At 33.7% G+C, this 26393-nt stretch overlaps 6 protein-coding genes across 6 annotated transcripts; 4 read left to right on the forward strand and 2 right to left on the reverse strand.

Annotated features, from left to right (window-relative positions):
• The first annotated feature begins 442 nt into the window (after positions 1-442).
• Positions 443-4213, forward strand: LOC112797962 (uncharacterized). Its single transcript, XM_025841092.3, has 4 exons — positions 443-2918; positions 3012-3228; positions 3368-3552; positions 3649-4213. Exons 1-4 carry the CDS (start codon positions 871-873, stop codon positions 3905-3907), a joined length of 2709 nt encoding a protein of 902 aa, XP_025696877.1. The 5' UTR covers positions 443-870; the 3' UTR covers positions 3908-4213.
• A 171-nt stretch (positions 4214-4384) lies between these two features.
• LOC112797963 (pentatricopeptide repeat-containing protein At3g29290) lies at positions 4385-8187 on the reverse strand. The gene is made up of 5 exons (XM_072233938.1): positions 8104-8187; positions 6106-7953; positions 5656-5904; positions 5272-5492; positions 4385-4801 (listed from the first exon to the last, which is right to left on the reverse strand). The coding sequence occupies exons 2-3, from the start codon at positions 7933-7935 to the stop codon at positions 5743-5745; spliced, it is 1992 nt and encodes a 663-aa protein (XP_072090039.1). The 5' UTR covers positions 7936-7953; positions 8104-8187; the 3' UTR covers positions 4385-4801; positions 5272-5492; positions 5656-5742.
• A 701-nt stretch (positions 8188-8888) lies between these two features.
• LOC112795412 (putative UPF0481 protein At3g02645) lies at positions 8889-10559 on the forward strand. The gene has a single exon (XM_025837344.1). The coding sequence runs from the start codon at positions 8889-8891 to the stop codon at positions 10557-10559; it is 1671 nt and encodes a 556-aa protein (XP_025693129.1).
• Positions 10560-12008: 1449 nt separating this feature from the next.
• LOC112797964 (ATP sulfurylase 2) lies at positions 12009-15636 on the forward strand. The gene is made up of 5 exons (XM_025841094.3): positions 12009-12817; positions 13107-13512; positions 13793-14053; positions 14154-14240; positions 15266-15636. Exons 1-5 carry the CDS (start codon positions 12264-12266, stop codon positions 15401-15403), a joined length of 1446 nt encoding a protein of 481 aa, XP_025696879.1. The 5' UTR covers positions 12009-12263; the 3' UTR covers positions 15404-15636.
• Positions 15637-18477: 2841 nt separating this feature from the next.
• On the forward strand, positions 18478-22500 carry LOC112797965 (WPP domain-interacting tail-anchored protein 1). The gene is made up of 5 exons (XM_025841095.3): positions 18478-18729; positions 18897-19414; positions 19825-20888; positions 21532-21636; positions 22136-22500. Exons 2-5 carry the CDS (start codon positions 18946-18948, stop codon positions 22334-22336), a joined length of 1839 nt encoding a protein of 612 aa, XP_025696880.1. The 5' UTR covers positions 18478-18729; positions 18897-18945; the 3' UTR covers positions 22337-22500.
• Positions 22501-22971: 471 nt separating this feature from the next.
• LOC112797966 (F-box/kelch-repeat protein At3g23880) lies at positions 22972-25137 on the reverse strand. The gene is made up of 2 exons (XM_025841096.3): positions 24958-25137; positions 22972-24181 (listed from the first exon to the last, which is right to left on the reverse strand). The coding sequence occupies exons 1-2, from the start codon at positions 25117-25119 to the stop codon at positions 23096-23098; spliced, it is 1248 nt and encodes a 415-aa protein (XP_025696881.1). The 5' UTR covers positions 25120-25137; the 3' UTR covers positions 22972-23095.
• Between the last annotated feature and the right edge of the window lie 1256 nt (positions 25138-26393).

The raw sequence follows: 26393 nt of genomic DNA on the forward strand, positions 1-26393 counted from the left end.
ATAAAATTAGAGATAATTCTTAATTTGATCTTCAATTTGTATGCGAATTTTAATTTAATTTTTGAAATTTTAATTATTTTTATTTAATCTTCAAATTTTATAAATATGATTTATGTTAGTCTCTAAAATAATTTTTGATGTATAAATAATAAATAAATATCGACATAGACCATATACTACAATAGATTTTATAAAAATAATATTATTTTAGTTTTGTCACTTAAATAATCCAAAAAATTCTTAAGTAGTGTTTATTAAAATTTTTCATTTTAAAGAAGTAATACACGCCATTTTTTAACTATTTGAGTTTTAAAGCCAAAATAATGTCATTTAATAAATTTTATAATTGTCTATATCAAAACCCTATTAATATTAATATTTGTATGTTAAAAATTATCCAAAAGATTAATAAAAATTACGAAATTCACGTGCAAATTTAGGAAATAAATCTTGAAATTATCTTCACATAACTAGTCATTAAAAAAATTGACTAAAAATTGGAAAGGGAGAAAAAATATGCGTTTCTTTAATAACAATATAGCAACAGAGAAAAAGTCTCCAAAGGGTTTCTTCTACACCCATCACATTATCCTATTTCTTCAAACTCTCAGAAGCTGTAACAACAGTGCTGTGTTTGAGTGGGGGCAGGTAGTGTGTTGTTCATCCAAAAAGAAAAAATCTTGTATTGATTAAAAGGGAAGAACTTCAAATCCAAGCCAGAGTCACCTGAATGAAACCACTGTCTCCTTCACTTCAAATCCATTCCAGCACACAGTCACTCTTGTACAATCCAAAAGTTTCAATCTTTCCCTTTGATTCCGATACCCTTTTGCTTTCTTTCTTCTTCTTCTTCTTCTCTCTCTTTGACCTATGGCTTCTGCTCCTCCCACACCACCACCACACTGTTCCTCTGTCCCTTCTAGGCCTAATGTTACCAGCAACAGGAGCACCCATAACCATAGGCATAGCAGCCACCACAACAACCACAACCGTCATAACCACCAAAATAGCCGACTGAGGAGGCAAGAACAGTCAAGGTGGAACCATAATGGTTATGGTTCTTTTGCAAATAACTCACCTTTGCCTTATGCTAATGCCACAGGTTCAGGTTCTGGTGCTGGTGTTGCTTCAGCTTCTGCCGTTGCTGCAGCTGTAGCTGCTGCTGCTGCTGGTGACAATGCACCTGCTGCATTTTCATCAGCATTGGGGATGCTCGGTGGCCGGAGGTCCACTCTCGGCCTGGAGTTTTCGGGCCGGAGGACCACACGGTTCGCGGCAAGGATGCGCTCAGGGAGGCTGAGGTACAACAATAACAAGACAAAGCATTCTCTTATTGCTGAAGAGGTGCAGCAGTGCCTTGAAAAGTCTGGTAATGATGTTGCATCTGTTGACAATGTTTTGCTTAGCTATGAGAGTAAGATGTATGATCCTGAGGATTATATTTACCTTATTAGGGAATGTGGCAATAAGGACCTGTACTTGCAGGTATCTAAGACCTATGATTTTGCTATGGGGAGGAAGCATTATAACTGGTTTTACAAGGGGAAGTTGACTAGTACTGTGATTAGTCAACTTGGTAAAATGAAGAAAATTGAGCATGCTTGTAGGGTGTTTGATGTGGCCAGGAGCCAAGGGTTCGGTAACACTGTTTATTCCTATTCCTCTATGATCAATGCTTACGGGCATAATGGGCGTTTTAACGATGCCGTGCGCTTGTATAGGTCGATGAGGCCATTGGGAATGGAACCAAATTTGATTACCTATAATGCCCTGATTGATGCAGGAGCTAAGGGGCATGTAGACTTTAGTATAGTTGCGAAGTTTGTTGATGAGATGGTGGCGAATGGGATCATGCCTGATCGGATTACCTATAATTCGCTTCTTAGTGTTTGTGTCCCAGGGGGTGCTTGGGAGATCGCCAGGGATTTGTTTGCTGAGATGAGGAATAAAGGGCATGAGCAGGATGTGTATACTTATAATACGTATTTGGATGTCTTATGTAAGGGTGGTCAGCTGGATTTTGCCAGAAGCATTTTCGCAGATATGTCTGCCAATAATGTTTTTCCAAATGCAGTAACATATAGTATTTTGATGGATGGCTATTCGAAAGCTGGCCAATCTGAAGAGGCTCTTGCTTTATATGATGAAATGAAGCGTCTAGATATTCCTGCTGATAAGGTTTCTTATAATACACTGATTGCAGTCTATGGAAGGCTTGGTTTGTTTGAGGACGCACTATTCGCCAGCGAAGAGATGGAGATCTGTGGTTACAAAAAGGATATTGTAACTTACAATGCTCTCTTGGGTGGATATGGGAAGCATGGAATGTATGATGAAGTTAAGAGAATATTTACTGAGATGAAAAGAAAGCACATTTATCCAAACACATTAACTTACTCTACGTTGATTAATGTCTATACTAAAGGAGGAATGTACATGGAAGCAATGGAAGTTTACAGAGAGTTCAAGGAGAATGACCTGGAGGTTGATGTTGTCTTTTATAGTCAACTTATTGATACTCTCTGTAAAAATGGGCTAGTGGAATCTGCTATGGTGTTGCTTGATGTGATGACCAGGAATGGAATCACTCCTAATGTGGTCACCTATAACTCCATGATTGATGCCTTTGGTGACGTTTCAGCTCTCGGGTTTAAAACTTCTTTTCGGGCCAATGACGATCAGACTGAATCTTCAGCTTCTATGCTTATTGCGGCGTCATCCCAGAATCAGACGGGATCTGACAAAGAAGACCGAATCTCAAAGATGTTCAAGCAGCTTGCTGTGGAGAAAGCAGGACATGGGAAGAAGGATTTGAGGACCAACCAAGATTTCAGCATATTGTGGCTCTTAAGAAAAATGCATGAGCTGGAAATTAAACCAAATGTTGTCACATTTTCAGCGATTCTGAATGCCTGCAGGTAAATTGTTATCCAAGATTTCTCATACTTTGATATTCTTATGTGAAGAGGTCATTGATTAAGACATACATTAATGTGGTCCCTTGGATGCAGCCGTTGCAATTCGTTTGAAGATGCTTCAAGGCTGTTGGATGAGCTCCGCCTGTTCAATGACCAGGTGTATGGTGTAGCCCATGGACTGCTCATGGGTTCAAGGGAAAACATATGGATCCATGCTCAAGCTGTCTTTGATGACATGAAGCGCATGGATAATTTGACAGCATCTGCCTTTTATAATGCTCTAACTGACATGCTGTGGAACTTTGGTCAGGTAAATTTGCCCAACTAGAAAGTTGCTACTTGCTACATGTCTCATCAGTTTGATGGTTAAGGTTAGAAGTTCATACTGATGCAGCTTTCAACTGTGTTGATCTATCACTCTCATTTTTCTCAATTAATTTTGACCATAGAAACGCGGAGCGCAGCTGGTTGTGCTTGAAGGTCGAAACCGAAATGTGTGGACTGGCGACTGGTCCATTGAGTGCTTGGATCTACACCTGATGTCTTGTGGAGCTGCATGCGCGATGGTTCACGATTGGTTGCTAAACATTCGATCAATTGTTTTTGAAGGATCTGAACTGCCAAAGCTGTTAAGGTATGCACCTTCCCACCCTAAGATTCATTGTTATTATATCCTTGCATTGGATTTCTGACGTGAATGTGTGTGTTTTATGATATCCTTTATATACAGTATTTTAACTGGTTGGGGAAAGCATAGCAAAGTGCTAGGCGATGGAGCTTTGAAGAGAAAAATCGAAGCTCTTCTGAATGGGATCGGAGCACCTTTCAAGATTGCTGAGTCTAACATTGGAAGGTTCACATCCCCTGGATATCTGGTTGCTGCATGGCTCAAGAAATCAAGCACACTGAATGTGCTTGTTCTGCATGATCGCATTACTGCTTCTGAACCTACTGCTTCTGGTCAATTATATAGCTTGCAGGCCCCTTGAAAAGAAAAGGGTTGTAGAACACAACACTTGATTCTGTCAATTGAATTCTGCAATTGAGAGAATCAATTCCCCTTGTAAGCATAAAGTAGCACTCTTTTGTAATATATATATATTAGGCCTACCTACAGGTTAAATGTCTCTGACCTTCCCCTATTTTGTTTATTGTGGGGAAGGTTCTTGTGAAAATATTTGTTAGAGACAGTTTAAAACAACGAATGATCATTCTATACTCTATCCTTCATTTTAGTCCAATGGATCCATAAGTCTATTAGCAAGTGATTTACATAAGGAAAGTTTGGCACCAAATGGTTTGGCCCTTAATTTTATTCCAAATGGCCTAGTTATATATAATATTCCTGTATATTCAAAACATTGATATGCTGCTTATTACAATATCTAGATGCGTTTTTCTAATCACAATTTGACAGCATATTATTTGCATCGATTTGTGAATATATGAAAGATATTATGCAGATCTACTTCCAACTGCATGATGTATTTTCTGATAACTTTAGAATATAAGGAGTCAACATCTTAAATTGTATGTTGTTACACCCAAAAATATTACAGAAGTCATAAGTCACAAAACCTTTTCCAAATACATGTACACCCCAAAAACTACTACACACTTTTAAGTTAAACTTGATGCACAATCTCTCATAAATATTTTTACACAATTTTACCATTAATTAACAGTGGAGATTTATACATGATCAGGTCACAAGTTTCGTGTTGGAAGATCCATTTGAGTAATGCACATATGTTCTTGAGTTATCCGAGGTTGGATCTTGTCATCTGTGGTGGTTCCATGGCTAATGCCCCTAGGATTAGGTTCTGAAGAATCACAGGTTTCACAATGTAGTAGTCGCCTAATTAGTAACTGCCATCTATGACCTGTAGTAGCATGAACAATTCCAAAAATGAAAAAAGATAAAATAAAAAGTCATATGCTCTCTTCATGTTCATTGTTCAGCACAGCACCACAGAAATGCAATGATCAATGTGAATCTGTTTGAACAGAGATTTCAACTACATTAAATAACCATCAGGAGTATAATATACATTCCTCAGCTGATGTAATACAAAAGATTAGGTTTTTATGTACATAAATGAAAAGCCTTGAAGAAGAACAAGCAAGGTGGAACAAGTGTTTAAAATTTAAATTACAAAAACATACAATTTTTCTCATAGTTATACTTGAAATCATTTTCTCTACTGATCTGAAGTCGAAACTAGAAGTATGCTACATCCCAATTCCCAAATCCTTGACTTTACACTCACAACTAAGAGAAGAAAATTTTATTGAATATACCAGCATAGTCTAACAGGAATAAGTAAAACAAAAAGGTATTAAGTGAAATTACCATGACGGAATGAAGCAGGCCAATGCCAACCTCCAAGTTGGATCTGGTATTCAAGGGATTTCTTCTGCTCAGCTGAAAAGCTTATAGTCTATTTTGAATACCAGAAGAGCCATTGCTGCAGTTAAACCAAGAGGAGCTTGAGTATAGGACTTCGAGGATATATGAGTAGATTTGGCATAACAAGCTGAATTTGAGATTTATGAACCCTGCAAGAGATAACACTAAGAATATTTCAGAAACTAGTTGCAAGGGGCAAAAAATGTGCCCTGGAGTAGGCTAGAACTATTTAATATGCCATTAATATAAAGTTCACTTTACATCCTTCGGCATCAAAGAAAAGATGAAAGTATGCAGATGATAATTTGGAAGCTATACCATACTTACAGAAAGATTATGTTGTGCCGTTCTCTACCGCATTTGTCATTGTTTCTAAACTCTATACTGTAGCTATAGCAACTAACAGTCTACTAGCTACTTCCTTAACATAGAGTGCATCAGTACTTGTGTTCTGATGTCAGGTTGAAGATTTTTCTCTAGCATTTTTGCATAAACCTTGTTTGCCAAATTAACCTTGCCACGTAAACACATCCCTTGCACAGCAGCATTATAAAGAGTGGCATTTGGCATAGTCCGCTGCAAAATGAACAGATATTGGGGAGGTTAAGTGCTTATATCAGATCGGAAAAGGAGGTAGCTCAGTTATACTCAATTTAATTAACATTCATAATTATTTGTGTGCAAAAAGAGACAAAATGGATATGTTCATAGCATTAACATAACAATTTTATATGCTAGTACAATGTAACTAAAATTTAAAAAATGCTTTTTACTCGCCTTTAATATTTCCTCTAACTCTTCCCAGAGATCTCCACGAACACAACATCGAACCAGGGACAGATAAGTTAATGTGTTCGGAATGCAATTCTGGTCAACCATATGCTGATACACTTGCAGAGCAATTGTTGGCTTCCTTGCAAGCTCACAGGTCCTGATAACAAGATTATACGACATCGTCAAATCAGACATTTCAGAAGCTTCCATCTGCCACAGAATTTCTAGAGCTTTATCCCATAACCGAAGCTTGGAGCAGGACATCAAAACAGTATTGTATAAACGTACATTGAACTGAGACGCTTCGGTTTTTTTAACCATCTCAAAAAGCTGCAGAGCTTCATGATGCCTATTAGCCTTGTTAAGAGAACTAAGTAGTGCACTGAATGTATATGCATCTGGTTTATGGCCCAACAATTTCATTGTATTATAGACCTGATATGCTTGTTTGAGTTCTCCAGCCCTTCCAAGCGAGTTAATCAATGCATTGCATGCAATAATGTTTGGCCTAAGTTCACTCTTTAACATTTTCTGAAAGACATTTGATGCAGCATCCCATTTTCCCTCCTTCGCATATACACTAACTATGGCGTTCAATGTGTTGCTTTCTGGTTCAAATCCATTCTGAATCATCTCATGGTAAGCATAAAGGGCAAGCTCACTCTGACCGTGTCGTGCAAAACTAGTGACCAATAATTGATATGTAACTTCGGTTCCTACACATCCATTTGCCTTCATATCACTCCACACCCTCTCTATCTCACTCCAATTGCCAACCCTTCTGCAAATTGATATCATAGTGTTGTAAACAATTGCGTCAAAATCCTTTCTCACATCGCATTCACTTTGTAGTTCTCTAAAGAAATTTATAGCCGAGTCACAACCTTGAGCTTTTACCTGTGCCATAAGAATCAAGCTATAAGTATGCCCAGTAGTAATCTTCCAAGTTCTCGTGAACCTGAACACCTTGAAGCAATCGTCAAACCACCCATGTCTCATAAGGCTAGACATAAGAGAATTACAAGCATGGATATTCGGACAAAGGCCTGATAATTCCATAGACCTAAAATATTCCATTGCACTTCTAATCTTGTTAGTTCTACTAAGCACCAAAATCCTATTAGAAAGAACATTCTCATCCGTTTCCTCCAAATAAATTGCTCTTTGCTCATTCACAAGTCCCTTCTCTTTCGACGCCAACCGAGTAACATCGACAATTCCAGAATGCCAGTGCCTAGAACCTTCCACTTCTCCCCAGGGTGGTAAATCCTTCTTGCCTACAAAAGATGCATCAATTCCTTCTCTTCCTTCAACATCATCTTTATCCTCATCTTCATCTTCATCATCAGCATCATCATTATTGAGCACAAAAGATTCATCAGCTTCTCTCCCTCCATCATCAATATCATGATCATTTTTGTCTTCTTCTTCTTCTACTACTTTTACTTCTACTTCTCCCCATGGAGGCAAATGATTCTTTGAAACAAACGAACTATAATTTTTTTCTCCTTCTTCAAAATATTCCTCTTCATAACCATTAACATATTCTTCTTCATCATCATTATCATCAACATATTGTTCTTCCTCCTCTTCTTCAGAAGGACCGAATTCAAAACTATTAGCCATGTCCTTAGACAATTGTGGGGACCCAGTTGACCTAATTGAAAGCACACAAATCTTTTGTTGTGACATCATGGAACCAATGTTGCTAATAAGGTTGTTGTGTGCTCTTGTGAAGTAAGGAATTGTTTGAAATTGGGCATTATTAACAAGAAAGGGTTTGTGAATACAACAAGTAAGAGGCTTTTGACACTGAAATAGCAAATTCAACATAATAATAACAATGGTTACCTGAAATATACATTAAACAAATGTAATTAGTGAAATATAACAAACCAAATCGAAAGGATGAAGTTAAAAGAGGTAGCTTTAGGAATGAAACAACAGAACTGAACAGAATAGAGTATACAACATTCAGAAAGCAGAGGAACGAAACCAAACCAGAATGAAAACGCTGCGTTTTGGTGTGAAGAAGAAGAAGATTGAGGCTGAAGCTGAAGTCCAATGCCTACTAAAGCATAGATATTTTAATATGAAGGGGAAATTAAACAATTTCTTATAAATTTAATTGCACATTTAAATTAATTTCTTATATTTTTTTGCACAATATCATTTAAAATTTTACCTTATATAATCAATTTATTAAAGTATTTGAATCTTGTGTTAATATTTTATTGGTTAACATAATAATTAAATGTTTTAATTGTACATTGAAATTATTATCATAGTATCATAATACACTATTCAATTACTATATGAAATGAAATCTTTTAATGAATTATAGATAATGAATATTATTTTACAAAAGAAAATTATGCACTAACCTTTCTTATATTCCTATTATATATGATATAGAAATATAAATTATATAAATTTAACTTTTATACACTGATAATATAAAAAAAAATTTACACAAATATGAAATACCTAATCCTATATTGTCACATCATAAAAAATGGTATATCAAAATCACATGAAAAGCATGCATAGTCTTCAAATTTTATAACTTCAAATAAACAGTTAGAAACTAACTATGCTCTGAAGAATAACTTAACATATAACTCATGAACATTGAATCATAGGAAATGCGTTTATTCTTACTCCTAAAGGCCATTAATTAATGATAACCAAACCATAAATATTAACAGTTTACACACTCTTCACAATTACTGAATAATGTAAAAAGCAACCTTATTATCCCAACTGTACTTAATTTCTCCAAAAACATGTCACGTTATTTTAAGCCTTCAATGATGCCAAAAGATGAGTCAACATCCAACTTTGATGAACTTAGGTGGGTGATTAAAATCCGCGAAATCCTTGATGAAGATCTAGATTATGGTGATGAGTTATCTGTATCAATCTTCAATGTTCCTAAGACCCTTATGGCCATTCATCAAGATTCATATATTCCTCAACAAGTTGCAATTGGACCTTACCATTATTGGCGCCAAGAGCTATATGAAATGGAGAGGTACAAGCTTGCGGCCGCGAAACGGTTCCAAAATCAGCTGCAAAGCCTTAAATTGGAGCACATTGTTGTCCAATTGATAAGGTTTGAACATAGGATTCGCGGGTGCTACCATAAGTACTTGAATGTTAATGGCGAAACGTTGGCGTGGATGATGGTAGTTGATGCTGCATTCTTGTTAGAGTTTCTTCAAATTTTTGCTAACCATGATGGAACAATGACAATAGGAGTTTCTTCAAGAATGTCTCACTTGTTGGATTATGCAGGTAGAAAATTAGCTCACAATGCAATCTTGAAGGATATTGTGATGCTTGAAAATCAAATCCCATTATTTGTATTGAGAAAGATGTTGGAGTTCAAATTCTCATCACTAGAGTTAGCAGATGACATGCTATTTTCCATGTTCATAGGATTGTTTAAAGATCTTTCGCCTTTTTCGCCCATGGAGGAGGAGGACTATCCCCAAATCCTTGTCTCAGAATGTGCACATCTTCTAGATTTTTTGTATGACATGATTGTGCCTAAATTGGAAGAACAATCCGATCCAGCAGAATCAGAGGATCGGCATAAAGATGGCGAGCACCACGAAAATTCGTTAGTGAACTATGCTAAGCAATTTCTATTTGGGGTTTGGAAAATGGTTTCAAGATTGGTTGAAGCATCAATAAGTTGTATCAAAATGTTCCTAACATGTAGAACCATGAAAGTGATCTTTAGGGTGCCTTGGACAATCATTTCTAACCTACCCGGATTCGGAATCATAAAGCAACCAGTTGAGTACTTGTTCTTTAATCAAGACAAAGAACCAACAAAAAAAGAAGAAAATGGTAATTTAAGTTCAAATAATATCATCAACAAGTCACCCTTAATGGAAGAAATCACAATTCCATCGGTCACAGAACTCGCGAAATCCGGGGTTAGTTTCATTGCTGCTAATGGAAACATATCAACCATTAGATTTGATGTTAAAACAAAAACACTCTATCTTCCAAAAGTTGGTTTGGACATAAACACTGAAGTGTTGTTAAGAAACTTGGTTGCTTATGAGGCATCAAATTCATCAGGGCCATTGATTTTTACACGTTACACTGAATTGATGAATGGGATCATAGACACTGAGGAAGATGCAAAGATCCTTAGAGAAAAAGGGGTGATTTTGAATCACTTAAAGAGTGATGAAGAGGTGGCAAACTTGTGGAATGGGATGAGTAAGTCCATTAAGTTGACAAGGGTGCCATTATTGGATAAGGCCATTGAAGATGTTAATCAGTATTATAATGGTAGAGTTAGTATTAAGGTTTGGAAATTTGTGAAGGTTTATGTGTTTGGTTCATGGCAGTTTCTTACATTCCTTGCAGCAATATTCCTCTTGTTCTTGATCTCCTTGCAAGTCTTTTTCACTTTCTATAAATTCATAAAAGCATGAACATTTTTATTAGATCAAGTTTTAAGCATATCTTGTATCTTCCTAAGATAACCAATAACATGTAAGTGAAATGAGAATTCACAGATTCTAATTTCTACAAATAGTGCCTTGATAAATAGAAATGTTACATTTAAAAAATTATCCTGAGAAAAGGAAAGAAGAAAAAGCACTAAGTTCTGAAAAGAAAGGGAATCTGCACTTTATAGGGGATGATGATGAAGCCAAAATTTTCAGCATCAAGTCATGACTGCAGCCCCAGTTGGCATGGGAATCTGCAACCTGATCTTTCCAATATGTGATCTAAAGAAAAACAGAATCTGCTTTTCTTTTTGGTTTATACAGAATCTCCTCTTTCATATATTATCTGCAAAATTGAATATAAGTCTTCTAAAATGAACCATATGTGATTAGTGATTCAATCTTAACCAAAGGTCATGATGACCAATATGTTATCTTTGCCCTTATTTGGTAGTAATTAACTTTGTTTATCAGTTAGTTTTGTGTTAATTAAGTTATTTAGTGAGTGATCTTGAGAGTTCAACTTCACTATTAACTGATTCAAATCAAGTCCTGTAGTAGTTGACTAATAGTACCAGAAAAGCATGCAACTTTTTCGGTTAAAATAAATGGTTATGTTCATTTCATTCATTTCTAGAATAACTATTCTGCTTAAACAAGTGTCGGGATTTGAATCCTGGCTTATGCATGCAGAAATCTATTGGGCAGCAACAAACCTTTAAATGGAGCTCAGATCCGCGATGGATTAGTCTTTAGCCTGTCAAGTTGGGATATACAATAGAGCGTAGAAAACCAAAGAATACATATTAAATATTATTTATATCTCTGACATTAGTATTGGGATTCTATTATCAAGAATTCTATTATATCTCTCAATACAAATTTTTCGTTCCCATAACTCAAATTATAGAAATTTTAAGAATTTTTTCCCTTTTAGAGCAGTGCAAAATATAGTAAAGAAGATAAGGAAATGAGTGGTTGAGGTTTTCGCTAGTGTCAAATTTGCTTGGCACACCATGCCAATTGCCACAAGTGCACAGAAATCATTTTGCCTAAATTAGTACAGACATTAATTCAGCTAAGATAATGCCTAAGAATCTGTCATTTTTGCCTCAAGTTAAGCTTGTAAATTTTTCAAATTTGGATGCATGTTTTTGTCTTTTTCAATCTTAGCCAACATACCAGCTGTTTGCACTTTCTCAAAATTATGTGTGTTGAATGATGAACAATTGAACATTGAATAGTGTTCCCTAAAATGTTAGTTCCATGAATAATCTGTTAATAATTAATAATTGTCAATTATTTATATATGTTGATGTGCATAATAGTCTCCCTAATATGGTTTATGGTTTGAAACAACATTTCTCTTTATCAAGGATGGTTAATTAATAAGTTGAAATCTATTTTAACTCTTATATGCATCAAAAGACAAGATCTTTCTTCATTGTGCTCTTTCTTTTTTTTTTTGGTAAGGGTCCCCAAATTTTTCAACTTGCTACTAGTTACATGGACTAGTACCTTTTTCTCCTCCACAAACACAAAAAAGGCACAAAGATACCAACTTGGGTGGCTCTAACATGTTTCCCAAATCTAGAGGTTCTTGTTCAACTCCGTCAGACAACTACTTCTCTTGTTCTAACATAATATATTCTCTCTCTCACACAGTAATCTCCAACACCAACAACAATGTCTCTCTCCATTAAGTTACATGTAACAACTTCCCATCTAAATTACCTCAACCACCGTGCCAAAACCAACACCAACACTAACACAAGTAACATTAGAACCAAACCAATTTACACTTCCAACCCATTGATCATAACAACTAGTAGGTCTAGAAAAATGAGCTTAGGCTCCTATGGTGCACCCTTTATTAAGAGCTCATTGATTGAGCCAGATGGGGGTGCATTGGTGGACCTTGTGGTGCCAGAGTCTCAAAGGGGTCCTAAGATTTTGGAAGCTGAGGCACTTCCAAAGGTAAAGCTCACAAAGATTGATATAGAGTGGGTGCATGTGATTAGTGAAGGTTGGGCTAGCCCCTTGAGAGGGTTCATGAGGGAAGATGAGTACTTGCAAAGCCTTCATTTCAATGCTTTGAGGTTGAAAGGAAATGGATCTTTGGTGAACATGTCACTACCAATTGTGTTGGCAATTGATGATCAGACCAAGGAGAAAATTGGGAATTCCTCCAATGTTGGGTTGCTTGGTCCCAGTGGAGATTGCATTGCTATTCTTAGAAGGTCACTCTCTAAATCTCACATTTTTCTTGTTTTCTTTTCATCATATTCTATCTTCTTAGTGTTCATTGATACCTAATTGTTGCTGTTTTCAATTCTTTGTGGCCATGATATAAGTTGTATATGTGTTTTGTCCATCACTTAATCAATATTATTGTTTTGAATCTAATATATATGCAACCATTTTGAGAGTATGATTATTAAAAATTTCACTGCCAAAAGGCCATGTCTTAATAAACTTATCTTTCATGGTGTTACTTGGTATTTCTTAACCACTCAACTCCTTTTGCAGCATTGAAATCTATAAGCACAACAAGGAAGAAAGAATAGCTAGAACATGGGGAACAATTGCTGTAGGGCTGCCATATGTAGAGGAGGCGATTACTCCGGCCGGAAACTGGCTTCTCGGAGGAGACTTGGAAGTGCTAAAGCCTATCAAGTACAATGATGGCCTTGATAACTACAGGCTATCTCCTAAACAACTCCGTGAGGAATTCGACGGGCGAGAAGCCGATGCAGTTTTTGCCTTTCAGTTAAGAAACCCTGTGCATAATGGTCATGCCTTGTTAATGAATGATACTAGAAAGCGCCTATTGGAAATGGGATACAAAAATCCAATTTTGTTGCTTCATCCTCTTGGTGGTTTCACAAAAGCTGATGATGTGCCTTTGAGTGTTAGAATGGAGCAACATAGCAAGGTGATTACCAATTTCACATTGCTATTTTTCTTATGTGTGATGTTTAGTAGTATCCATCAGTTTTCTTTTATCTTTCACCATTATTTTATACTACATTCTTAGATCATATTTATCTAAGAATGTATAGAAGATAACAGTGATAGATAAAAGAGAATTGAAGTATAAAATCAATGTGATTAAAAATTTAGCTGCTAATGTGACATAATTATTGACCCTTTGGTCATGCCATTATATGCTTCTAAGCACTGTTCTTATGGTAAATATTTTTGTATCTTCTTAGGTCTTAGAAGATGGAGTTCTTGATCCTGAGACCACCATAGTGGCTATATTTCCTTCACCTATGCACTATGCCGGTCCAACCGAGGTGCAGTGGCATGCCAAGGCTAGGATCAATGCTGGTGCCAACTTCTATATTGTCGGTCGCGATCCAGCTGGCATGGGACACCCAACTGAGAAGAGGGATCTATATGATCCTGATCATGGTAAAAAGGTATTAAGCATGGCACCTGGCCTAGAAAAGCTTAATATTTTGCCATTTAGGGTAAGTAACATTATATTTGGTATTCACATAGTTGAAGAGATCAATTTCATTTGTGTAAATAGTAACATCTTTTACACATTCTTTTTTTCTCAAATTGAAGGTAGCAGCATATGATACTAGTGAGAATAAGATGGCATTTTTCGATCCCTCTCGCGCCAAGGATTTTCTCTTCATATCCGGAACAAAGGTATTTCTTTTGATTCTTATCTGCAATTCTGCATCTGCCACAGCCATTGGTTCACTTTCTTTCTTAGAACTGGCTACAGCTTAAGCAAAGTATCATATATGTTACATATTGGAACAACTAAGAGCATAGAGTGAAGAATAAACCTTCATAGTTTTACTAAAACTTGTTATGTTTCTCTGATTCACCAAGATAAACACTACTGCATTATGCTAATTTAGTGATCACAATATGATTTTACATTTCACAATTTCTATTCAATTTATACCATGCATGCATGCACCAAATTAATCTTGGTGCATTGTATTAACTGAAATTTAAAAATGTGTTCTAAGTAATTTCTTTGAACACAAGTAATTGACATACTTCCAGCCATAGCCTGTCCAGTCATGTTCTTGATTCAATTCATACTTGTTCTTGTTCTTGATCAAATTTGGAACTTCCAATTCATCAACTACCAATCAAATGGAACCAGAATGTTTTTGATAGTCATAATAAAAAAATAATTAACTGTCATTAACTGCCAATGCAATTAACCAAAGGATAGCTACTTAATAATTAATAAATAATAATCAGTCTGTTGGTCCCTATAGTTTTATCAAATTTGTAATTAGGTCTCTATATTTCTTTCTTTTCAATTGAGTTCCTAACACTGCTTTTAATTTTGTAATTAGATCCTTTCTAATGTAAAAAATATTAGAGTTAAATTGAATATTTCTCTGCAAATGGAAGATATTTATAACTAAGAACCTAATTAGATCTTTGATTACATATTTTTTGAGAGAAATATTTTGTTAATTTTAACATTTTTAACATAAAAATGACCTATTACAAAATTGAAAGTAGTGTAGGGATCTAATTAAAAAGAAAAAAAGTATACGGATCTAATTGCAAATTTGGTGAAACTATAGGAACCAACAGAATAATTAAACCATAATAATACCACTTGAACTAAGTTCTATATTAAGAACATGAATCTCATATAGAGTATAAAATTGTAACATGTTTTGGTAATTTGTTTTGTTCAGATGAGGGCTTATGCAAAAAGTGGAGAGAATCCACCAGATGGTTTTATGTGTCCTAATGGATGGAAGGTTCTTCTTAAATACTATGAAAGTTTGCAAACTGAAGAGTCACCACAACAGCCTGCAGTGTTATCTGCATAGATTCACATAACTGTTATGTTTTGCATTTTTGTTTTCATATATAAAGGAAGATTCTAGAAGCACAGTTTTAGGAGTGCCTTCATGATCAAGAAATCATATCATGAATGGGCAATCATATTTGAATTAATATGTGTATCATTTTGATCTTTGCAAAAGGAATTAGTACTATGCTTTTAGCCTTTTAAGAATTTTGTTTGTGGTAGCTTCTGTATAAAATGAGTTTGAATTTCAAATTAGTTTTGCATGAAACATGCTACAAAATAAATATTATTTGTAGAATTTAATTTTGATGTATGGTTAATAAACAATCTTACACATGTATTTAATTATGTGATATCATGTCAACAAAAATAGTAATTTTTTATATTAATTACATAAATAATTATTTAAAAAAATAGATATGATTGGATGATTATCTAAAATATTTTATATATTACATTAAAATTAATTTGTATTTATAATACTAAATTTCATGCTTTTGTCTTAAGGCCATTAAGCATTCTGTAAAAGGAACTTTTGGAAAATCATTTCTAAATTATTTTTTATTAATCAATACTCAACTCATTATTAAATAAACTTATTTGACCTTTTAATTGTTCGTTACTTTGACTCTAGTTCACTTTAAACTTTATTAAGACGACACAATATAAATGATCAACAACTAACCTTCCTTGAGAAATATATTAATTAACTAACTAAAAATGTTCCATATATCAACATTAGTTTCAAATTTTATTGACACAAGAAACATTTTGTAAAACAAAAACGAGAAGAAAAAATAGAATCATCCACAAATTAAGGAAAGAAAATTCATATTTTAATGGTTTGTCACACTTGTTAATATATTCTTAATATATAAAAGTAGATACATAGGTTTACTCACATTAGTTCTAAGTTATTTCTCTTCTACTAATGCTATATTAGTATCATCGCTTATTTGGCAAAATTTTATAATTCACCACTCAAATCTTATCAAATCAACTTTTATTTTCAAATAAAAAACACAAAAACAACTAAAAAACACAATAAAAACCAACAACTTAACTTTTTCCAAATCAATCCTTATTTCTAAAACAACAAAAACACAAATTAACATTTACAAAAAAAAAACTCTGAAAACCAAAGAGTTTATACCTTTCTCATACTTCTCAAAATCATCTTCCTCTTGACACCTCTCCGTACCAAGATCTTATTTCCTCCATCCTCTTCCGGTCTCATGAGTCATTGTTTTTTCCTCAAAACAAATTGTCCATCACGATCATCTCCGGTGGAATCGCATTGCATAAATTGCAGAAACCAGGACAAACTCCATTCTTCCTGTTGCAGTTTTTCTGTCAGAGCTCGACTCTGTGTCTCAAACTAACGTCACGCCGCCAACGTAGGAAATTCGTCCCAGTTATCTTCCTAAAGATTTTGAACTTTGCAGTTTATTCTTCTCATTCTGTTGTTCAATATCATTTTCAATAGCCCTATTTATTTGTTACAAATAATAACATTTTAATTGTGAACTCATTGCAAATAGCACAGGTTTATGTATTCCTCTTTTTTAAACGGTTCTGTGCAATAGTCACAACCAAAATTAAGTTTACCCACATTACTTCTAAGTTATTTCTCTTCTTCTACTAACGCCATGTCAGCACCACCGCTTACTTGGCAAAATTTTAGAATCTACCACTCAAATCTTTGCCAAATCTATCTATCTATTTATAATATATAAAAGCTGATACTAACTTTCTCCACAATGAGTTTAAGCCATATTTTCTTTCCTAATGATGCCACATCAACAATTCTAATGACTTGACAAAAGATGAAAATCAACCAATCACTATTTAGTAAAATGTTTTAAAAAGATTAAAACAAAAAACTCTTATCTATTATTATTCAATTAAAACATCAAGTACTAATTAAATGCAATAAACATACATTAAAAGTGTCATAATAATTATTATTATAAAAAATTTTAGTTACAAATATTCAAATTCTACAACTTATACATATTAAGACTCTTACTACTCTTCATTTCTTAATTTCTCATACTAATTGTCAAAAATTTTTTAAATTTAATTTAACATTTTTATATGTTTTTCATTCTCATTCATTCATTTTTTTAATTATTTACAAACAAAAAAAACACAAAAAAAAGACAAAGGGTAGCAATTAATGCAAATCGAAAAAAAAAATAAAAATACAGTTTTATATAATTCTAATATAAATAATTTATGTCTTTTTAAAAAAAATAAATTCAAAATCTATTTATAATATATTCTCTAAAATATTTTTAATATAACATTTATTAAAATCTATTTATAATATAAGTAATCAATGCGCATATCTCACTCTAATCTATTTATAATATATAAAAACTATTTTCACAATGAATTTAAGCCATCTTTTCTTTGTTAATAATGCCACATCAGCAATTCTAATGATTTGGCAAAAGATTAAAATCAACTAATCACTATTTAGTAAAATATTTTTAAAAAATTAAAACAAAAAATTTTTATCTATTATTATTCAATTGAAACATCAAATACTAATTAAATATAATAAATATACATTAAAAGTGTCATAATAATGATAATTATAAAAAATTTCAGTTACAAATATTTAAATTCTACAATTTATACATATTAAGACTCTTACTACTCTTTATTTCTTAATCTCTTATATTAATTGTCAAAAATTTCTTAAATTTAATGTAACATTTTTATATGTTTTTTTCATTTTCATTCATTCATTTTTTTAATTATTTACAAAAAAAACGCAAGAGGTAGAAAATTAGAATTCCAGGGTTAATGAAAATAATATTAATATATGCAAACATATAAATAGAATAGAAATAAATAAAAAAATAAAAATTTTTTAATAAACAAATTGATTATATAAAATAAAATATAATTGATGATAAGACATAGTATTTATATGACATGATTGTTGAAATAATAAATAAAAATGACATTATTTCATCGTAAAAATATGATTTTTTTTAAATCAATATGTATATATATACGATATCATATACCATTTGAACTATAATTCTTTGGCAACAAAAAGAACCCTTGTAATTAATAATTATAGATTGACGTTTTTGTTGAACCATATTTTTTTTTTTTGAAAATGTATAGTATACTAAATGAAAGAGGAAAAAAAAAACAAATTTTCAAAAGCAAAACGCTGCGTTTTAGAAGTGCAGTGTATTCGTGCTTCTGTCTTTGATTTTGCAGTTAGGGATTAACCGTACTGTGAATCTTCCAAATTCATGTTTTCGATCGAAATCCACTAACTTTCTATCTCCGATTCCCCCCGTTTCTTGCACCTTTCAATCGGTATAGTTCTACTCCATTCAATAGTCTCAGTTCTAAAAATTTGTCATTCAAATTTTTCTCCCAATTTGTTTATTTATTCTATTTTCGTCCCTTCCCGAATTCAACAAATTTTCACTATGTGGCTTCAAAATCTGACATTTTTATTGGGTTTTTGAATTCGAACTCAGGTTCCGGGAGAAGAACAACAAGTTTTTGGAGTGTTCCTTTTTTAGAACCATGGATACTCAGAGTGGAGAAGATGAATATGATATAGATTTTATTGTTTCCACAATGCTGACGAGGCTGGAGCTGAATCTTGCATGTTTCTCAGAGAAAGTTACAAACTTGGGCATCTTTGTGATGAACTTGGAGACCCTTGAGTGTGAATTGGAGACAATGATTTTGGAAAAAAATGGCATTGATGGAATGGTAATGGACATGGAATGTGCTGAGAAGGGGCTTGAGTTTGATCTGTTGTGTGGAGTGTTGGATTCTGAGGTGAGCGAATTGGGTGTGTTCTTGGGGACCCTTCATGCTGAGATTGCTGAAGCTGAGCAGTTTGTGTCTTCTACCAACAGCATTTGGAGGAACCGGTTGGAAGTTTCTGAAGAAGGGTTCAAGCAATCTGAGGAGCAGCTCTCTGAGATTAAGAAGCAATCTACTGATTTTCAGAGGACTTTGTCTTCTTATAAGAGAGAAGAAAGTGGTAATGATAGAGAATCTTATTGATTGATTTTGTTTCTATTCTTCCTTATTGGTTGTTTACACATTTATTAATTGACTTATGTATTTATAGAAATTGTGGTTGTTTTTGAAGTGGTTAGGATTTTTTCCTTCGTATTTTTGTCTCCTTCCTTATAAGGGGTCCACTTCAATTTCCATATGAAGTTGTTTGTACAATTTCAGAGGGAATTCCTCATGAATTAATTTGGTTGATTATTATTTTGTCAGAGGAAAAAATTAAAGAATTAAGAAGAAGCATTAAGACCATCGAACTGATTGGCTCAAACTTGCTACTTCTTCATGAATGTGTCAGTGACCAATAAGAATAATTTTTTTTTTATATAATATATCCGTTTCTGATGTATATTTTTTGTATTGATTTCCATGGAACAGGTAATGCTGAAGAGGGTGTGAAAATCCCAGAGGATGATCACTCTTCGGATGTCAAAACAGGAATGAATATGCAAACAATTGAGCAACAAAGACATATTCTGAGGATGTTGGAGAAATCTTTAGCAAATGAAATGGATCTTGAGAAGAATATCAATAAGTCAAGACAAATTGAAGAAACTCTAAAGCTTAGGATAGCTTCTTTAGAGCAAGAGCTAATTCATGCGGAGGAAGAAGCTGCTGATGTTTGTGAAAGATGGTTTGAGGCAGACAATGCACGTGAGATCTTGATGGGAATTTCAGTAGACCTGTTAGGCAAGCTCCAGATTTCTCAGTTCAATTTGAATGGTTTAAATCAGAGAGAATCTGAGCTCAGAGCTAGGCTTGAAAGCGGCAATTCAGATAAGGTGTCTTCACTTGAAAAGCAGCTAAAAGAATATGAATCTCAACTCCTGAATACAAAGGCCTCTGCTGATGAATATCAGAAACAGTATACTGCGATGTGTTCCGAAATAAGAGACATGGAAAACCTTGTTTTTGAGCTGAAAGAAAAACTATCTAATGCAGAAAGTCGAGCTAAAGCTGCAGAATCTGGGCATCTGTTATCGTCGGAGAATAACTCTGAACTCAATCAAAAGCTGGCTCTTCCGAAAGATGGCGGTTGCACATCTAAGAATGTAGAACAACTTGAGAAGCAATTAAAGGAATATGATTTACGACTCCAGCAAGCAGTCGCATCTGTTGAAGCTAGTCAGGAGAAGCAAAGTATGTTATGTTCCACAATTAAAGATATGGAGCTTGTGATAGAGGATCTGAAGTCAAAGGTTTCTAAAGCTGAGATACGGGCTGACAGTGCAGAGGACAAGTGTATCATAATATCCGAAACTAACGCAGAGTTGAATGAGGAGCTAAGCTTCTTGCGAAATAGATTGGAATGCTTGGAGGGATCATTGCACCTGGTGGAGGAAGCCAAAGTGGCAACTGCAAAGGACATCAGAAATCGGACAATGATTTTCCAGAATTTGATAACACAGATTGCTCTTGAAAGAGAACGTCTTAATAAGCAGGTAAAGCCATGCAACTAACTCATAAAACCATCATGACCTGTCATAGCAGGGCATATCGTATCCTGCTGGGTCTCTTGCCTGCGTGATATTTAATTTCATTATTCTTAGCATCAATCAGCAGAAACGAGTAAGATTTTGAATGGTATTGACTGTTCTGTGTAGCATCATAAGTGAACATTGCAGTTTGTGATGCTTTGTTTGTTGTCAGTTTGTGAGTAACAAGTGAATGAGGAAACCTTTTTCCCTCTCTCTTTGATTTTCTACTGTGTCTTAAGATTGACCCCCTTTTTTCCCCAAGAAAAATTAAACAAAAAAAAACTTATTTGGTCCATGGAGTTGTTCCATTAAATTTTGTTAAATAAAAATTCAGAGGAACAAAATTTAGTAGTAGTGTACCTGGCCCAAGGGATGTTTGAGTTGATAGAATGTTTATTTGTTAAAACATTCAAGTTGTTTAATTGAAGAAGTAAAAAAGAAGAGCAAAAGACTATACCAAATCTGCTTGAATTTTTTTTGGATCAGCAAAGAAGATAGTTTGGTATTAAGAATTCAAGCTTAGCTAAAGGCAAACTAAATATATTAAGTTCTTAAGGTATAGTTCCTTGCTTGTTTAAATATGGAAATATTTGCATTTTATCTGCAGCTTTCTTCCTTAGCAAGTGAGAACAAAATTTTGGCAGTAAAGCTAAAGCAGGCGGCAAATGGTATTTTTCCAGAATCTAATGCTTCGTCGGCGAATGACTATGAGGTGAGTACTTCAGACTTTTTTGAACTTGTTTCTTATTTGTTCATTACTTCTAAGGGGGATAGTCATATGTTGAATAACCTTTTATAATTACAAGTGTCTTATATGTGAAATTTGATCAAGATATTTTGAAGTGAAAATTGTTTCCTCTAGATATTGCCTCAAGTCATTTTCACTTGCCATAAAATATCATTCTAATGGAAAGAAAAACTCCTGAATATTTGATGCTGAATGTTACTAGGTCTACTTTTTCAGTCCCCTTTCAATGTTTCCAATTACTGTTATATACTATTGTTACTATATACATCAAATAAAAAACATAACATTGATCTTGTATCATTATTGTGAACTCAATTTTTTACGTTCATAGCAGTTTAAGATGTGAGCATTGAGAATTTGAGCTAAAAGAATTTAAAAATTCTCGAAGTACAATAATCTCAAGAACCTGGAAAATGTTGAATTCAGCTACACTCTAATTATCGCTCCTATTTTAATTTCCCAGGCGGACAGGTGTTGGATGAATTTTTCTGCAAATGATAATCAAACCAAGGTTGGGGATTCTCTGCCGGATGCCGGGTCAGTGAGGAGAATAGATGCCGGAGTTCTTGGTTTTAAGTTCTTGTTCAAATCGTTTCTTGTTGTACTGGTTTCAGCTGTAGCTTTCCAGTTTTTCAAGGATGTGAATGTTGATTTCGGTCTATAAATGAGTTATCACTTATCAGAGGGGAATTGGGGAGGTGCCATTGGTAATGGTATTGTAAATTGTGATGCAAATCATTATGTAGTAATCAAATTTTGTTTTTTGGTCTTGAATCAAAATTTTACTCCCACCGAGAGTATATGGATCCTTTCTCTTGATTCCTGAAACTAGTTTTGACTTTTGACAACACATTTTTCTTTTCCAAACCATATGATAGGTATATCTTTTTTCAATCTAAAAACCCTTTTGCATATTGGATGTTGCCAATAAACAAAATTGAAGATTTGAAGCAAACATTTGAAAACTTAGGCACCAAAATGAAATTTTATAATATTTATTATAAGGAGATAAACTTAATTAAAAATAAATAAACAGATCACATTCCAAATAATATATTGAAAAAATAGTTAGGGCCTTAGGGGCAGAAGTTAATACCTCAGCTTGAATGATCTCATAGAATTTGATTTCATATCCGTTCCTCTTAGACACCAAAGAAAAATATCCATTCCTCTTGAATTTTTGTCCCCTTTCAAAATTTTCTCATTAAGTTTTTCTACCACACATCTAAATCATTCAAAGTTGCAAACAAAGATGGTCCATATGCATTAGCTAACACAGCATTAATAACAACAGCAAACTGAAGAAAATAATATCATCATAATAAGCCATAACAATAAGTACAAAGAAATCTCCGCTTTCTTTTATATACAAAAAAAAATGCTAATACAAAACCAAAAGAAATGGGCGCATAATGGAACCAAGCTATGCATCATTCAATGGAACCAAGCTCATGGAATGAGAAAACACTGTTGCACCTGGGTCATAACGTTTCAAGCTGCACGCCCAAGTCATCTTTCTGTTCTTAAAATCATAGACAATTACTTGATCCTTACCACGAATTAGCAGCGGCAACACCCAGTCTTTGAAGGCTAGAGGAGTTACTGCCGATTTATCCACTAAAAATTTGGGAAAAGTACGTTCACATTGTTCTTTAAAATCCTCAAAAGACATCTTGTACTCAAGAGTCCATTCTCCAAAATAATGCTCAAGACTCCACACACAAAGACCTAATGTTTTTGTCAGTGAGACATAATGCAGTGTGCCATTAGACTCTCCGATGCATGATGACGACGAACAAGTATCTTTGGCAGCGCATGGCCTAAGAATCCACAAAGCTAACTCGGTCCGAACATCAAAAACCAGTATTCTTTTGCATTCGCCAAGCCAATATAAGACACCTCTTAAGTAAATTCCTTTATTCTTCAACAATATCCCGCCTTTGCAGGTTGCATTTGACATCTTCCAAGATCTTGTTTCTGACGAATAAATTTGAAATCTCAAGTCAGTAGAAATCATTGGTTGAGCATTAACAACTTTAACTAACTTGAACTTGGCAGAGTTGGTGGCACTGTCAATGGATCCTCCTTCATAGTCAAAAGCAATTCCAATGCTTATGTATCCGCCGCTAGATGGCGGCAACTTAAGACATTGTTTGTTTGCAGGGTTGCATACATATAAAGCTGGTTCTTGTGAAATGCTATAGAAACAGAGCAAGCCATTGCATGATGCCAAGATATAAACATCTTCAGGAAGACCACCTAGGAACATCTCCCACATATTGGTTCCACTTGTCTCCACGCGGATGTAGCTAGATTGGATCAGGTACATATGTGGCTGAAAGATGAAACCGGTTAATCTCAGCACACTATTTTGCACATAATTTTTCAGGAATAAAGGGCTCCCAAGGTTGTGTTGCCAATCTTTGCAAACACACTTGAAACGAGTCAATGACTTCACATCCAGCCGGAACAGAATGTTGAGTAATATGTCAGCATCCCACTCCCTTCTCTAAAACATAAAAAAATAAAGCCATAAACTGAGAGATACTGAGAGATGAAATAGTTTTGAGAGCCAATACTTTAGCTCCATAATTGATAATGTCATTTTTGTACTATGTGTTAATTCTAAATTATTCTCACAACAAAAAAGTTCTTCCATCACTTTGAGAAATAAAATAATGAACATACAAAAGAGGTGTTTTAATATCAAATTCGAAAATAACAATATCACTTCCCCATATACTATAATATAATTAACACCACAGATCAGCCAATATATTTGTGTATAGAGATCTACATGTGAGTTACATATTCTTTCATTTAATCAAATAATCAACCATTAAATAATTAAAATTTCCGTAGCAAAGTAGTCAATCTTTTTTATAGCAAAATAATCAAAAGTTCTATGAATACAAGATAATCAAATTTTCAATACGTCAATTTACCATTTTTAGCTGAAAAAGATGAACAAAGAAGAATTGTATGTTGCAAACACACAAACCACAAAAAAAGAGAAGTTTAAGAAACCAAAGCAAACACGTATGATATATCCAACAAACTTTTTCAGCTAGCATATAGTCTACCTTCAAGATCATATTTTTCACTTTTTTTTTTTTAAGCAGACATGCAAATGTTGGCTTAATAATGTGGATCATTTCTAGGGTTCTTTGCATCGTATGTTAGTTGATACGCAATCTGAATTTATGATTGTGTGTCGATCACAAACCCTAATAGAAAACAATTGCGTGTTCGTTTGGTGTAAAAGGCGGAACTATAGGAACTCACCGGAACTTGAGGATCGGAGACGACGGAGCAGCGATGTGATTCCAAGAACCGCGAGGTGTCGGTGCGACCGTTGAGGTATGACTTGTCGGAGGAGAGATGGATGGGCTGAGTAGGTGCGGCGGTGAAGTGGCGGAGGCGCTTTGAAAGTGAGTACAGCTCCATGGACAACACTTGCGGCTGATTCTTGGGCGCCAAGTCTAACAAATTATATTTTTAATTTCCATGTTTTTATAGAATTATTTAAAAGTGAAAACTCCCATGCAATTGTTGTCTTAATGTAAAGTTAATATATTTGAGAGAATTTTGTAGATGATTGAATAAATTTGACTAAATTATCATCTAATAATTCTTAACTATTAACTCTACATAAAAATAACTGTATACGTAAATATTTACCTTATTTAAAATTTAAATCCAATCTAACTTAAACAAAATCAATTTAAACCAAAAAGAATCAAAATGAGATATTTATTAAATATACTATGTAGACAATAAAATTAGTCATTAATTATTTTTATTTTAGAATGTTTGATTATTTTTATTAATAATTATTTAATTGAAAATATATAAATTAATATGTACAAATAATATATATAAATATAAAATATCTACTCATTAATTTTATAACTTTTTTGTAAAAATAACATGTGTTTTTATAGCAAGAATGCTAAAAGTTAGCAATTTCTTATGATATTAGATAAGATAAAATTATATGAGAGTTGAACAATTTAAAGTACATTAAATTTTATTAAATTAGAATGACCTTATTAATTTTAAAGTGACATTATCTTTTTTGAAAAGGTGAATTTTTTTTTCATTCTTAAATTAATAATATGATTTTGAATTTGAGATATATTATTATGAAAGTATCAAGATAATATTTTTTTTAAGAAAAATCACGTTAATTAAATTAAGAGGTCTGCTATATATACAAGTCTTTTTGATTTACAAGTCTTACAAGTTGCTACACATACGGGCCTTTTAATGCGCTATTCAACTGTTTCCTGTTTTTAAAGCGCTACACTCACCATGTATTATGAACGACTCTTCTTCTTCTTCTTCCTCTTCCTCTTCCTCTTCTTCTTCATTTTTTTTCGATTTTCATTATTTCTGAAATCAAGCTTTGAAATCGTTTTGAAGATAATAGAACTTCAGAAATACACCAAAACAATTACAGAAATACATCCAAATAGTTACAGGAATTCACCCAAACGATTATAGAAATACACCCAAAAGATTACAGAAACACACTTAAAGGATTACAAAACTACACCCAAAGGATTTAAAAAATACACCCAAAATTTGTTGAAGTACATCTTATGCATAATTCAGAACTCTTTCTCTTTCTCCTCTTCATCTTCTACTACTTCAGAGCTTGATGTCAAAAAACAATGGAAATCGAGAATAAGGAAGAAAGAAAACAGAGAGAAAAGCAC

This window comes from Arachis hypogaea, chromosome 4 (assembly GCF_003086295.3).
Source record: "Arachis hypogaea cultivar Tifrunner chromosome 4, arahy.Tifrunner.gnm2.J5K5, whole genome shotgun sequence".
NCBI lineage: Eukaryota > Viridiplantae > Streptophyta > Magnoliopsida > Fabales > Fabaceae > Arachis > Arachis hypogaea.

Bases quoted from the DNA above. Each gene is read 5' to 3' on its own strand.
- LOC112797966 (XM_025841096.3), bottom strand. From the start codon at position 25,119: ATGGAGCTGTACTCACTTTCAAAGCGCCTCCGCCACTTCACCGCCGCA. The intron at 24,182-24,957 runs GTGAGTTCCTAT...TTTATGTTTTAG, and splicing joins TCTCCGATCCTCAAGTTCCG to AGAAGGGAGTGGGATGCTGA.
- LOC112795412 (XM_025837344.1), top strand. From the start codon at position 8,889: ATGTCACGTTATTTTAAGCCTTCAATGATGCCAAAAGATGAGTCAACA.
- LOC112797964 (XM_025841094.3), top strand. From the start codon at position 12,264: ATGTCTCTCTCCATTAAGTTACATGTAACAACTTCCCATCTAAATTAC. The intron at 14,054-14,153 runs GTAAGTAACATT...CTCAAATTGAAG, and splicing joins TTAATATTTTGCCATTTAGG to GTAGCAGCATATGATACTAG. The intron at 14,241-15,265 runs GTATTTCTTTTG...TGTTTTGTTCAG, and splicing joins TCTTCATATCCGGAACAAAG to ATGAGGGCTTATGCAAAAAG.
- LOC112797962 (XM_025841092.3), top strand. From the start codon at position 871: ATGGCTTCTGCTCCTCCCACACCACCACCACACTGTTCCTCTGTCCCT. The intron at 2,919-3,011 runs GTAAATTGTTAT...CCTTGGATGCAG, and splicing joins GCGATTCTGAATGCCTGCAG to CCGTTGCAATTCGTTTGAAG. The intron at 3,229-3,367 runs GTAAATTTGCCC...TTTTGACCATAG, and splicing joins TGCTGTGGAACTTTGGTCAG to AAACGCGGAGCGCAGCTGGT.
- LOC112797963 (XM_072233938.1), bottom strand. From the start codon at position 7,935: ATGTTGAATTTGCTATTTCAGTGTCAAAAGCCTCTTACTTGTTGTATT. The intron at 5,905-6,105 runs GCGAGTAAAAAG...TTCATTTTGCAG, and splicing joins AGTTAGAGGAAATATTAAAG to CGGACTATGCCAAATGCCAC.
- LOC112797965 (XM_025841095.3), top strand. From the start codon at position 18,946: ATGGATACTCAGAGTGGAGAAGATGAATATGATATAGATTTTATTGTT. The intron at 20,889-21,531 runs GTAAAGCCATGC...TTTTATCTGCAG, and splicing joins GAGAACGTCTTAATAAGCAG to CTTTCTTCCTTAGCAAGTGA. The intron at 21,637-22,135 runs GTGAGTACTTCA...TTAATTTCCCAG, and splicing joins CGTCGGCGAATGACTATGAG to GCGGACAGGTGTTGGATGAA.